Raw genomic sequence first — 11,819 nt, 5'->3', positions numbered from 1 at the left:
CCACAAGTTAAATGGATGTTTACTACATTGTCAGGACTACAAGTACAGAGAATTACGTTGTGTGACTGACAACGATGCTGATGTTACAGTTTTCAAAGAAGCTCCCCTCCCCCCTTTCCAGCTTCCCTGGAGCTGTTCTCAGTCGGCTGTCCACTCGCCACTGCGCCTGCAGTGATCACATCTTTCCATCGCATCCCACCGAGGGCCGCACTGTTTCGCACTAAGACTCATCCCACTTGAGGTACAGGAGCCCACAGAAGTGAAAACAGCAGACTCCTAAGAAAGAACTCGAAGGGACAAGGGCTTGGTTCTGAGCGTCTGCTCACACGGACCTTCTATTTGTTCATGTTAGTAAATTGGAATAATAGAAATGAAAGCTACTTTAATGAAAAAAAAAAACCCTCAGGGGTGAGATCATTAAATATAACTACTGGAATTTTAAATATAAACACCATGTGCTCCCTGATCAGTATCAGGCAGAAGCTAAACTATTATCTAGATTCCTGGTCTCAGAGAAAAAAGGTCAGAGACAAAGGCAGCTTCATATCAGGTCCATTTGCAAACAGCCAAGGGCCTTCGGGAGAACCGCGCTAGTCTTTCTTTTTATCAGGGACTTCTGTTGGTCCTTTTGTGGGTAATCCATTTGTACCTGCACCCTGAAATGAAAAGGTTTGAGAATTATTCTAACAAAAAGGTACCGATTTTAAGGAACCTTCTCTTTAGAAGCAGACAATAAACTTCAGCTTTTACTGGTTGCCCCCAGAATTATGCAAGTTAGTTAAGTTCACAGAGCTGCAGAGTCAGTACAGTAAGTACAGTGACGACAGGAGCGCTCTAAACAAGCTTCGCACTGGGCCTGGGGATGCCGCTCCGTGGTAGAGGGCTTTCCTGGTGGGCTCCTGTCCCAGGGCTCGATCCCCATGTCAGGTGGGGAAAGGAAGGCAAAGGGACAACACATTAATCAGAAGTCTGGTTTCAAATCTTACAATCAAATGTTACTAACTAAAACTGACACAAAGTAAAGCTTCCTGTTCAAGAGGCTCACCTTCCAGAAGCCTGCGGTGCCCCAGCACTGCCCCTCACCCATCTCCCGCAAACTTGGAGGCCTTACCTTGCAGTCTAAATCGCTCTTATTCTTATCCCCGGATTGCTGGATAGGTTTTTTAGGCCATATGCGACTGACCACAGGGTATATGTATGGCTCCAGGAACTTTTTGAAGATCCAGAGCAGGACTGGAATGACAATGCAAGGAATGCACACCATCGTCCCAGGCTGGAGCTCTGAAACTGCAGATACCACAGGGGAAGAAGTTAGCTTGTCACAGGCCAGTGACAGAGACACCTCAGGAAAACGATTGTAACTACACACGGTGGGAGCTATCTAGAAAAATATTTGCTGGGCTGGCAAGATGGCTCAGGTGGTAAGAGCACTGACTGCTCTTCTGAAGGTCCTGAGTTCAATTCCCAGGAACCACATGAAGGCTCACAACCATCTGTACAGCTACAGTGTACTCACGTACATAAAATAAATAAATAAATCTTTTTTTTTTTTTAAAGATTTATTTATTTATTATATGTAAGTACACTGTAGCTGTCTTCAGACACTCCAGAAGAGGGCATCAGATCTTGTTACAGATGGTTATAAGCCACCATGTGGTTGCTGGGATTTGAACTCTGGACCTTCGGAAGAACAGTCAGGTGCTCTTACCCACTCACCAGCCATTTTTTTTTTTTTTTTGAGACAGGGTTTCTCTGTAGCCCTGGCTGTCCTGGAACTCACTCTGTAAACCAAGCTGGCCTCGAACTCAGAAATTTGTCTGCCTCATCCTCTCAAGTGCTGGGATTAAAGGCATGCGCCACCACGCCCGGCATAAACCTTTTTTTTAAAAAAGAAAGAAAGAAAGAAAGAAAGAAAGAAAGAAAGAAAGAAAGAAAGAAAGAAAGAAAGAAAGAAAAAGAAAGAAAGAAAAATATTTGCTGAAAGCAAAGATTTCTAAACCGAAATGCTCTCTGCAAGGCAGAGGAACAGGTGAGGAGACAGGAACACCAGGAGGCCAGCGTCTAATCCTTTCAGATCACCGCTGCTTTCTAGGGGATTCTGTGATAGAAGAGGCTTCAGTGGATAGAGGTTCCTGCCTCCAAGACTGACAGCCTATGTGGAATACTCAGGACGAACCCAGTGAAAAGACAGAATGGAGTCGTCACTTAGACCTCTACCACAAGCATACCATGTCAGGGGTACGCATGCCCACACAACAAATAAAAATGCAATAAAAGAACTTTTAAGAACACCAACAATATGTGGTAGGTACTTTACATAGTATATCTGCTCATTTACTTCTCACAGAACCAGGAAGGGGGCTAGTAAGACAGTTCAGTGGGTAAAGGTGTCTGCCACTGAAACCCAGATGGCAGAGGGAACCAACATTCTCAAACTGTCCTCTGACCCCCCCCCCCCACAGCACAGTGGGGTGCTCCCTCCCCCATGCTCACATACACCAAACAGATAAACAGTAATAATGAAACAATGAGAAGAATGATGAAACCTCCAGAGAAACTAGATGGTCTGCAGACTTCGAAGTAAATAAATTATGTCCAGGCATGTTAATACCTGTCTGTGATTCCAGCATTTGATGTTTACTAGTCAGAAGGTCACCTGGTCTACCTAGGGAGTTCCAGGACAGTCAGGACTACACGGCGAGAAGGATTTTTTGTTTGCTTGCTTGCTTTGTTTTGAATAGTAATAATGGTAAAATAGTAATAAAGGAAAACAGTATTACTTATACTCAAAATATAGGGTGCCCTTAGTGTGAATTATATAAGGAACTGACAATTAACAATGGGCCAGGCTGTGGTGGCACACATCTTTAATCCTAGCACTTGGGAAGCAGGAGAGATCTCTGTGAGTCCAAGTCTACAGAGTGAGCTCCAGGACAGCCAAGGCTACACAGAGAATCCTTGTCTTGAAAAAGCAAAACACAGGGCTGGAGAGATGGCTCAGTGGACTGCTCTTCACATAAATAAAATAAATCTTAAAAAACAAACAAGAACCCATAATGTCAGCAGCTGGAAGGACAGTCTCACTTTAAAACAAGAAAACAAACAAAACAACAACAACAAAAAACAATTTGCCAATAGAACAATGCTTAAGGCAAACTCTGTAATACAAAACTCAAACTCTAGGCTTGCAAATCAGCGTTTTCCAAGTCTCCCTTTATATTTTGGGGGGAGGGACTGGGTGGGTAGGGAATGGAGTCCTTGTGCTTGACAGAAAAAAATGCTGTTATCACCTTAAACCCTATAACTGCTTTTTTTTTTTTTTTTGGAGACTGGTCCAGGCTGTCTCGGAACGGAACTCTTCTTGACCAAGCCTCCCAAGTGCTGAATTACAGGCGCCACTACGTAGATCAACTTTCTTTTATTCTTATTTTTGTGCTTTAAAAGTTACCTTTTTTATTTTATGTGTATTGATGTTTTGCTTGCATGTATCTGTGCATCATGAGCATGCAGCCTGTGGGGTCCAGAAGCAAGTCACGTGGAAGGTCAGATATGAACCTGGGGCTTCTGGAAGAGCAACCCTTGCTCTTAAACTCTGAGCCATCTCTACCTTGTATTCCCTTTAAGGATAGAACTGAAGGTGTGCTGGGTAATAAGTAAGATTTTATATAGTATGTCAACTTGACAGAAGCTAACGTCCGTCATCTAAGAGAAACTCTGTTAAGAAATTCATATAGCCGGGCAGTGGTAGGGCACACCTTTAATCCCAGCACTCGGGAGGCAGATGTTGGCAGATTTCTGAGTTCGAGGCCAGCCTGGTCTACAGAGTGAGTTTCAGGAAATCTAGAGCTACACAGAGAAGCCCTATCCTTTAGGGCTTCTCTGTGTAGCCCCTGGCTGCCCTAGAACTCACAGAGATCTATATGTCTCTGTCTCCAGAGTGCTGGGATTAAAGGCAAGTACCACTGCCTCCTGGCTCCAGTGTTATGATTCGTTCTGAATGCAATTCTGAAATTAATCGCAGGCAAAAGCTATAAGCAAGTATAAATTCACATCAAGGAGTGACCAGATATTTTATAAAGGAAGCAATCAATTCTAATCAAAATAATTAAAAAAGTTTCCAAATCTTCAAAACTTTCAAGAACATACCTTTCATTCAAAAAAAAAAAAAAAGCAGTTCAGTGTTCAGTTGCTGGGTGGAGGTGGTACCCACCTTTAGTCCCAGCACTCAGGAGGCAGAAGCAAGCAGATCTCTTTGAGTTTGAGGCCAGCCTGGTCTACAGAATGAGTTCCAGGGCAGCCAGGGCTATACAGAGAAACCCTGTCTCCAATCAACCAACCAACCAACCAACAGTCAATGAAGACAGGAGTGAATCTCAGTGGTAGGCCACCTGTCTACACCCTGCTAGACCATCGGTACTCAACACATAGAAGATTGTAACCCCTTGGGGGTAGAAAGACCCTTTCACAGGGGTCGATTAAGACTACAGAAAAACAGATATTTACGTAAAATTACAGCTACGAAGTAGCAACAGAAATAATTTTGTGGTGGTGGTGGTGGTGGCGTCACTACAACATGAAGAACTGTGTTAAAGGGCCACGGGATCAGGGAGGCTGAGATCCACTGTGCTGGGCATGTTTAATTAGCAGGACTAGAGAATTGGCTCAGAAGTTAAAGCACTGGCTGCTCTTCCAGAGCACCTGGGTTCAGTTCCCAACACCGACATGGCAGCTCACACTGTCTGGGACTCCCGTTCCAGGGGATCTGACACACTCACACATGCAGGCAAAACACCAACAGACATAAAATAAAAATAAATTAAAAAAAAAAGTCACTTAGCGGAGTCTTTTCAGCAATTTCTCAAACACATGTTTAGAATCTGAGCTGGAGATGTGCAAGGCTCTAGGTCCTGCACCTTTTAGTAGCATCACAGCCCAGCACCTTACAGATTTCATAGGGAGGCTGAGTCCTGCATCACATTCTTAAGGTGTTTCTTGGAAAAATTACTGAACAGGACTGTGCAGTAATTCCCTCATGAGAAAATGCAGACAAAGAGAACCCCCACACACACACCTTACAAGAACGTAGTGTGCACTCAATAGTGTGACTAGAGTACAAAATAGAAATGTAACAAAACAAACATGCCAGGCCTGTGATCGCAACTCTTTGGGAGGGAAATGAAGAGAGACATAAATCGGCGTGGGTACACATCCAGCTTTTAAGGCCTGCATCAACAACATAAGAAGATACTATCTCAAAATGAAAAAACAAAAACAAGTCTACTGTTTTAGACCAGCAGGACTACACAGTGAGATTTTGTCTTAAAAAAAACAAAACAAAACAAAAACTTTTTTCATTTTAAACTTTTTTCTTTTCTTTTCTTTTCTTTTCTTTTTTTATTAATTTTTTTCTTCCAAGACAGGGTTTCTCTGTNTGTAGACCAGGCTGGCCTCGAACTCAGAAATCCGCCTGCCTCTGCCTCCCAAGTGCTGGGATTAAAGGCGTGCGCCTCCACTGCCCGGCCACAGCATGATTTTTATAAAACGTTTTCGGATCTTTAAACTAGAAGCCAATAGTATTGTCTCTTAATCCTAGTAATTTTTTGATAGATGTTTTATTTTATACTGTGAAAACTGCGGTGGAAAATCTAGACGATGGCAAGGTTTTAACTACTATCCACTATTTTAACTACTATCAATTCATCAAAGAGAGCAAAATGGAATCTTTCATTCAACTTGGCCTAAGAGGACAACGGAAGGGAGAGGAAAGGGCTAGGGATGCACCAGCACTGCCCGATAGAGCCGTAGCCGCCTCCCTTGAAGGAACCGAGGGGGACTGAGCAAGTCAAAGACAACATCAAAGGGCAGGGCAGCTGCAGGGACCAGTGGCACGCAGAGGAGGAGCACCCACCGTGCGGGACCGAAGGGAGGAAAGCCGCGAGGGAAGCGAGGAGGGGACACCGAGGTCCACGGACGGAGAGCGGTGCAGAAACGCAAGGCAACTGGGCTACCTAATTCCTGGGGTGCACCGGCGCAACGCACAGCGTCTGGGGACGTCAAGCCGCCGAACAGCTCCACTGACAGACACCCGCCGCGCGAGCCCCAACTCCCGAAACCTCACTCACCACCACCAAGACGCCCAGGGCAATGTCCGCACTTCCGGGAGGCCGGGCTGCCAACAGCCAATAGCAGGTCAAGACACAGACAAAGCCATATACGTCAGCCAAGGGGTGTCAGCCAAGGGGTGCACAGAACGTAGCGATGACGCTACAGGGCTCTCTGCACTTCCGGAGCTGCGCTGTAGTCAGCGCCCGGGGCTGGCCCTTCCAGGCTACCACAGGGTGCCGCTGTGTGCAGAAAACCAATTTCCAAAGCGCCCGACTGGCTGGCTCATTGTGGAAAACTAGGGCTCTGGGAGTAAGGCCTGCCTGGCCCTCACCATAGCTTAATAGAAGGAAAACGAACCCACATGAATCAAGCTTTAGTAATCACTATTATACTAGGACTTTACTGTACTTAAAGCCTCAGAAGATTTCGAACCATCATTCTCTATTTCAGATGGGATTTATGGTTCTACATTCTTTATAGCTACAGGTTTCCATGGACTTCACGTAATTATTGGATCAACATTTCTTATCGTATGCCTTCTTCGACAACTAAAATTTCACTTCACATCCAAACATCATTTTGGATTTGAAGCTGCAGCATGATACTGACACTGTAGATGTAGACTGACTTTTCCTGTTTCTATTGAGAATCTTATTCTTAGAATAACTAATATGATTCTGGAAAATTGAAGAGTAATTAGCCTACTTATTATCCTAATAGCCTTTTAATCTTAATTACATTTTGACTTCCTCAAATAGACTTATATTCAGAAAAAGCAAATCCATATGAATGTGGCTTTGACCCCACAAGCTCCACACGCCTACCATTCTCAATTTTTTTTTGGGGGGGGGGGTTCGAGACAGGGTTTCTCTGTATAGCCCTGGCTGTCCTAGAACTCTGTAGGCAAAAAGGATTAGAACAGAATGGTGGTTTTATAAAATGATTTCGACTCATTAGATTGTGATAATATTCATAATTACCAATGTCACCTGCCTTGCTAAACCTCACACTACATTTTATCACTTCTAGGAACTTTAATATTCCACTCTCACCTAATATCAACTTTCACGCCTAGAAGGCGTACTACTATCCTTATAACCTCAATGACTAGGCGCTGGCCCGTTAATGGGGGGTCTTCAGGCTCAGGTTTGCTAGAAGCAGCTTATCCTTTGGAGCTTTTACTCTATATGCCCAGACTGGTCTCAAGTCAGGATTCTCAAGCTATTATTTCCCTGGAGGCTGGGACTGTAGCTGTGCTCCCCAACACAGCAAAAACTAGGGACCGGGCCGCTTTTAGCATGCAAACCCCAGGCTGCTGCCCATTCTACTTCACTAAAACACTACAGTGGTGTACTTGGAACCATAACACACTGCTGGTTGAAATTCAGCACCTCTTTGGCAATGTCTTATGTTACTCTGCACCTGAGACCAGCCCAAGAGAAACCACTCTTCCTACAGAGCGCTGCACACAAAAGGTTTAAAGGAATGCTCTGTATTGCAGAACATGATCAAAAGATTAGATTCCAGGTTAGTTCCCCTTATTTCACTATGTATCCTGGACATCTAGGTTTGGAACCTTCACCCGGAGCCATTCTTCCTGTCAAGTAAACTGTATGGGGCAAGCACAAATCCTAAAAAATGTTTGCAAAGGTCTACATACTAAACTGGAATTTTATGAGCGCCCTAAATCGGCAAATAGTACAGAAAATAGTTCAGGGGTACAGTAGATAGGTTTTCCATAAGTGGGATGCATGCCTCGAAAACTTGTGCATTCTTAAGCTGTAAAACATGTGGGAGGGAATGAGGGATGCAGTAAACTCCCTGTTAATTGTTCTTGTATGGCTGAGGCACACAGAAGATCGTATCCATCCCTGGAGGTTCACTGCAGGACAGTCTGCATCCTGCCGACCTTTCCAGCCTTTAAAAACCAGTTCAAGAGCATATATCTGTTTGGGTAGCCCTCAGAAGCAAAGAATTGGCACTTAAAACAGCTAATCTCTAGGTCTGAGATAGAAAACTGCTTCATGTGTAGGTGTTTTCCCCCAAATCAGTAAGATGTTTACATATTTAAGGCGACACTGAAGACTTAACTGAGGACATCCAGGACTACACAAAACGAATTAAACATAAAAATACTACCCTTGAAAAAAAAAAAAAGGCAAAAAGTCTTCAGTTATGTTATAGCTTAATCAGAATTATAAAGAATTCCTTTCTTGGGGCTGGAAAGTAGGCTCAGTGATTAAGAGCACTGACTGCTCTTCCAGAGGTCCTGAGTTCAATTCCCAGCAACCACATGTTGGCTCACAACCATCTATGGATCTGATGCCCTCTTCTGGTGTGTCTGAAGACAGCAACAATGTATTCACATAAAATTATTAAAAAATTCACACACAAAAGAAATTCCTTTCCTAAGGCAGGCTTATCATATACCCAATAGTTTATGGACCAAACAGACTTTATACCTAGTCTGCTGATTCAACAAAGCTAGACAGTCATATTTACTTGGTCAAGTGGTCCTGAACCATCCATTTCACTGCTTAATAACATGCTTCTGCATGTTAAAGCACATCTCTCCCAACAGGGCTCATTAAAGACCACCAGAAGACCTTTAACTTTATCTGCATTTATTTTATGCTGAATTTATTCCCGGGCCATGAGTTTTTGTTTCTTCAGTTTCTTCTGGGATATCTGAGAAGGAAGACAAAGGAACCATTTAATTTTTGGACTAGAAGAAACATTAAATCTTAGAAGGACTCAAATTCACACCTAAGCAAACAGGGAAAGCTCAAATTATTTCCTTGCAGAGATACCAAGTGCCATGACTGATCCCATGCAGTGAGTGCTATGCCACAGAAGCCACATTAAAGTGGGTAAGCACTGGTCATCAGTACAGCTTCCCTTCATGGTAATTACAATGGCCTAAAACAGTCACCAGAGCACTTGCCTCTCCAGCAACACACCAGCAAAACTGAGTCAATTACCTTTTTCTTCTGTGCAACCTCCTCTTCTGGCTTTGGAACGATCTGTTCCTTCTCAGTGAGGATCATCTCAATGTGGCAGGGGGAGCTCATGTATGGGTTAATCCGGCCATGAGCTCTGTAGGTTCGTCGGCGCATCTTAGGGGCCTTGTTCACTTGGATGTGTTCAATGACCAGAGAGTCTACGTCTAAACCCTGGAAAGGGAGAGAGAAATCAGACAAGCTTTGCAGTAAAGCTTCAGCCCAGTACCCCAGGGCAGTTTGTAACTTGGATGACCTTGAACTTTTTGTTTATCCTGCTTCAACTTCCTGATCATTTAAGAAAGGCAACCCTTATCTTAAGGCATTATTTAAGACATCCAATTACCATAAAATTTAGCCGGTTAACATGCTGTCTGCAACCTTTAAGGTGATTAGAAACAGATGGCTGCCCAGTCTCATTGCTCTTTAAGTAAAATGTTTCTTTTGGGGTGCAACACCTTGATCTGCTGTAAGCCCATGGACCAAAGAAAATGCTTCTTTTATAGGATGAATGGAAATAACTATTAGGTATAGCACACACAGTGCTAAACCTCATGTGAAATTCTGTAATACCAGATAGAAGCACAAGACAAAAGGCTTTTCTCTAAAAGACAGTTCCCTACTGTGCAGACCAGACTGACCTGAGGCTATACCAAAAGAACAGCAAAGGCTCAGGTACCTTAAGTTCAGCATTACTCTCTGCATTTTTAAGCATGTGCAGCAAAAATTCAGCACTCTTTTTTGGCCACCGTCCCTGTGTCCAGCCCCACTGCTTGGCCTGGAAGAGAAAGAGGTAAGCAGCTTGTGACTGTCCTTGAGTCAGTGTGAGACCCAGTTAACTACTATGCCCAGCACCAAGGTTGCTCAGAACATGGTTGATTTCACGGTTGATCCAAAGGTGTCCTAAGATAGTCATCACAGCAACCCAACCGGCCCACTCCCCCACTTCCTTACAATTTGCGACAGCATTTTTAAGGATTTTAAAGCTTTCTCACCTGGGCGCACCTACCGACTCCACCATTATACCGCCGGAATGGCACACATTGCTTCTTTAAAGTGACATCCTTCAGATACTTGGTGGCTTTGCGGATATGCATACCCTTGATGGCCTGGGCGGTTTCCCGGGTGTTCTAATAGAGGCCAGAAAGGTTTGGTTAGCAGTATTAAATTTTAAGACAAATTCAGTCAAACAAGCTTTACGACCTTGTAATTGCACACCCGTGTTCCACAACAGTGGCCAGTTTTACTCCAGCTGATCTACTTATATAAAAGGTGGCCGCTCAGATTTTACTTATTTTCACGGTAAATCCAAAGGTGTCCTAAGATAACCATCACTGCAGCCCTTCTAAGACGACGTCCAGGAGCAGACTAGGATTCCGTAGCAAGAGCCTGCCTTCCTTACCTTAAAGTGAACACGAAGGTTTGAACCTCTTGATTTGCATGCTGCAAACAAACAAAAAGAGACCCGTGTTTGTTGCATTATGAACACCCCCAACAAACAACACACATGCAAGCAAACAGAAGCATGTCCTTGTCAGTCACTTACATTTTGTGGGGTTTTCTGGGTCGAGCGAGTAGCGAACCATCTTGGCAGGTGGCCTGTGAACACAGCAGCTAGTCACTAACACAATCGGATAGTCACTAACACAGCAGTAGTAACTTACACAATCAGCTAGTAACCGAGGCGGCTGAAACCCCCAACGGCTGCTCAGAGAACAGTTATTTTCATGGTTAATCCAAAGGTGTCCTAAGATATGACATCATCGCAGCCGTCTTCCCCCCACTTTGGGGGGACAGGGTCTCCCTATATAACTGCCAGCACGAGGCCGTGCCTCTCCAGCCTGGGACTTAGGCACAGCGCGGTGCGGACCCCTCCTGCCCCGCGACCTCGCAGCCTTCACCGGGCGCCGATCTCAGCACGACCGCCCCGTCCTACGCCTCCCCTCACCGTAGAAGCCGAGCCCCGGGCGTCCCGGTCTGGTCCGAGCCCCGCGCAGCTCCGCCGGCGGCCCGGCCCCATCACCCATGCCCGCGCCCTCTCGCTGCTCCGCGGCCTGCGCGACCCGGGGCTCCAGGTCGGACGCGCCCGCGCGCCCCTCCACGCAGGACACGGCCGTCCGCGGCGAGAACCCATGGCCCTTGGAACTCAGCTGCCGGGATGGCGACGCCCCAGCGCTCCCAGAGCCACGATGGCAGCGATGGTGGAGGATTCGCCCCGAGAGCCCGGCACCGAGTCAACACTCACCTCTGGCCGCTTCCAGGAAGAGGAAGCGCGAAGGCTACTGGGAGAAGTCATGAGACCTCGACCTCTCGCGAGACTTCCTGCCCAAGGAACGAGATCCGAGGAGTGGGCGGGGCTAGAAGGAAGTAAGTGTGGGATGCTTTTAGAAAGTTGGGAAAGGAGTGCGTGCGTCTAAATAAAAGACAGTCTCGAAGCGTGGGACACACGAAGCACAAAGACAGTAGCTCGCATAGGTAACTCCAGTTCCTGCGAATTAGATGCCTTCCGACCCGACACCCGTGGTGCACACACACACTTGCAGGCAAAATACTCATACACATAAAGTAAACAAATTTTTACATTTATTCAGTGCCAGCCAGCACTACATGAAACCCCGTCTCCACAAAAAGATGAAAGACTGGTTTATAGAACCAGTCCTTGGGAGGCTAAAGAGGTAGGGTGGGAGTGGGGGAGAGAAGACAGGGATGGGGTGA

At 45.4% G+C, this 11,819-nt stretch overlaps 2 protein-coding genes and 3 non-coding genes across 6 annotated transcripts; all 5 read right to left on the bottom strand.

The window, feature by feature from the left end:
- On the bottom strand, positions 1-6,184 carry C15H18orf32 (chromosome 15 C18orf32 homolog). Of its 2 annotated transcripts, none has more exons than XM_029547149.1 (3): positions 6,123-6,178; positions 1,112-1,287; positions 1-656 (listed from the first exon to the last, which is right to left on the bottom strand). In XM_029547149.1, exons 2-3 carry the CDS (start codon positions 1,262-1,264, stop codon positions 591-593), a joined length of 219 nt encoding a protein of 72 aa, XP_029403009.1. In that variant the 5' UTR covers positions 1,265-1,287; positions 6,123-6,178; the 3' UTR covers positions 1-590. The 2 variants fall into 2 exon arrangements, with proteins under 2 accessions (XP_029403009.1, XP_021070035.1); XM_021214376.2 differs by having other exon boundaries at positions 2-656; positions 5,909-6,184.
- A 2,528-nt stretch (positions 6,185-8,712) lies between these two features.
- LOC110333018 (60S ribosomal protein L17) lies at positions 8,713-11,416 on the bottom strand. Its single transcript, XM_021214375.1, has 7 exons — positions 11,350-11,416; positions 10,651-10,703; positions 10,507-10,547; positions 10,100-10,234; positions 9,784-9,882; positions 9,087-9,278; positions 8,713-8,793 (listed from the first exon to the last, which is right to left on the bottom strand). Exons 2-7 carry the CDS (start codon positions 10,688-10,690, stop codon positions 8,746-8,748), a joined length of 555 nt encoding a protein of 184 aa, XP_021070034.1. The 5' UTR covers positions 10,691-10,703; positions 11,350-11,416; the 3' UTR covers positions 8,713-8,745.
- Positions 9,964-10,028, bottom strand: LOC115065584. The gene has a single exon (XR_003845348.1). It is a non-coding gene; the product is annotated as a small nucleolar RNA SNORD58 (small nucleolar RNA).
- Positions 10,380-10,444, bottom strand: LOC115065585. Its single transcript, XR_003845349.1, has one exon. It is a non-coding gene; the product is annotated as a small nucleolar RNA SNORD58 (small nucleolar RNA).
- On the bottom strand, positions 10,808-10,873 carry LOC115065586. The gene has a single exon (XR_003845350.1). It is a non-coding gene; the product is annotated as a small nucleolar RNA SNORD58 (small nucleolar RNA).
- Positions 11,417-11,819: the final 403 nt, after the last annotated feature.

The sequence above is a fragment of the Mus pahari genome, chromosome 15 (assembly GCF_900095145.1).
Source record: "Mus pahari chromosome 15, PAHARI_EIJ_v1.1, whole genome shotgun sequence".
Classification (NCBI taxonomy): domain Eukaryota; kingdom Metazoa; phylum Chordata; class Mammalia; order Rodentia; family Muridae; genus Mus; species Mus pahari.
Note: the sequence above shows the minus strand (reverse complement) of the source record. Positions and strands in the feature narration are given on the sequence as shown.

Bases quoted from the DNA above. Each gene is read 5' to 3' on its own strand.
- C15H18orf32 (XM_021214376.2), bottom strand. From the start codon at position 1,264: ATGGTGTGCATTCCTTGCATTGTCATTCCAGTCCTGCTCTGGATCTTC. The intron at 657-1,111 runs GTAAGGCCTCCA...TTTTCATTTCAG, and splicing joins AGAGCGATTTAGACTGCAAG to GGTGCAGGTACAAATGGATT.
- LOC110333018 (XM_021214375.1), bottom strand. From the start codon at position 10,690: ATGGTTCGCTACTCGCTCGACCCAGAAAACCCCACAAAAT. The intron at 9,279-9,783 runs GTACCTGAGCCT...CTCCCTTTCCAG, and splicing joins AGAGTAATGCTGAACTTAAG to GGTTTAGACGTAGACTCTCT. The intron at 8,794-9,086 runs GTAATTGACTCA...CTTCCTTCTCAG, and splicing joins AGGTTGCACAGAAGAAAAAG to ATATCCCAGAAGAAACTGAA.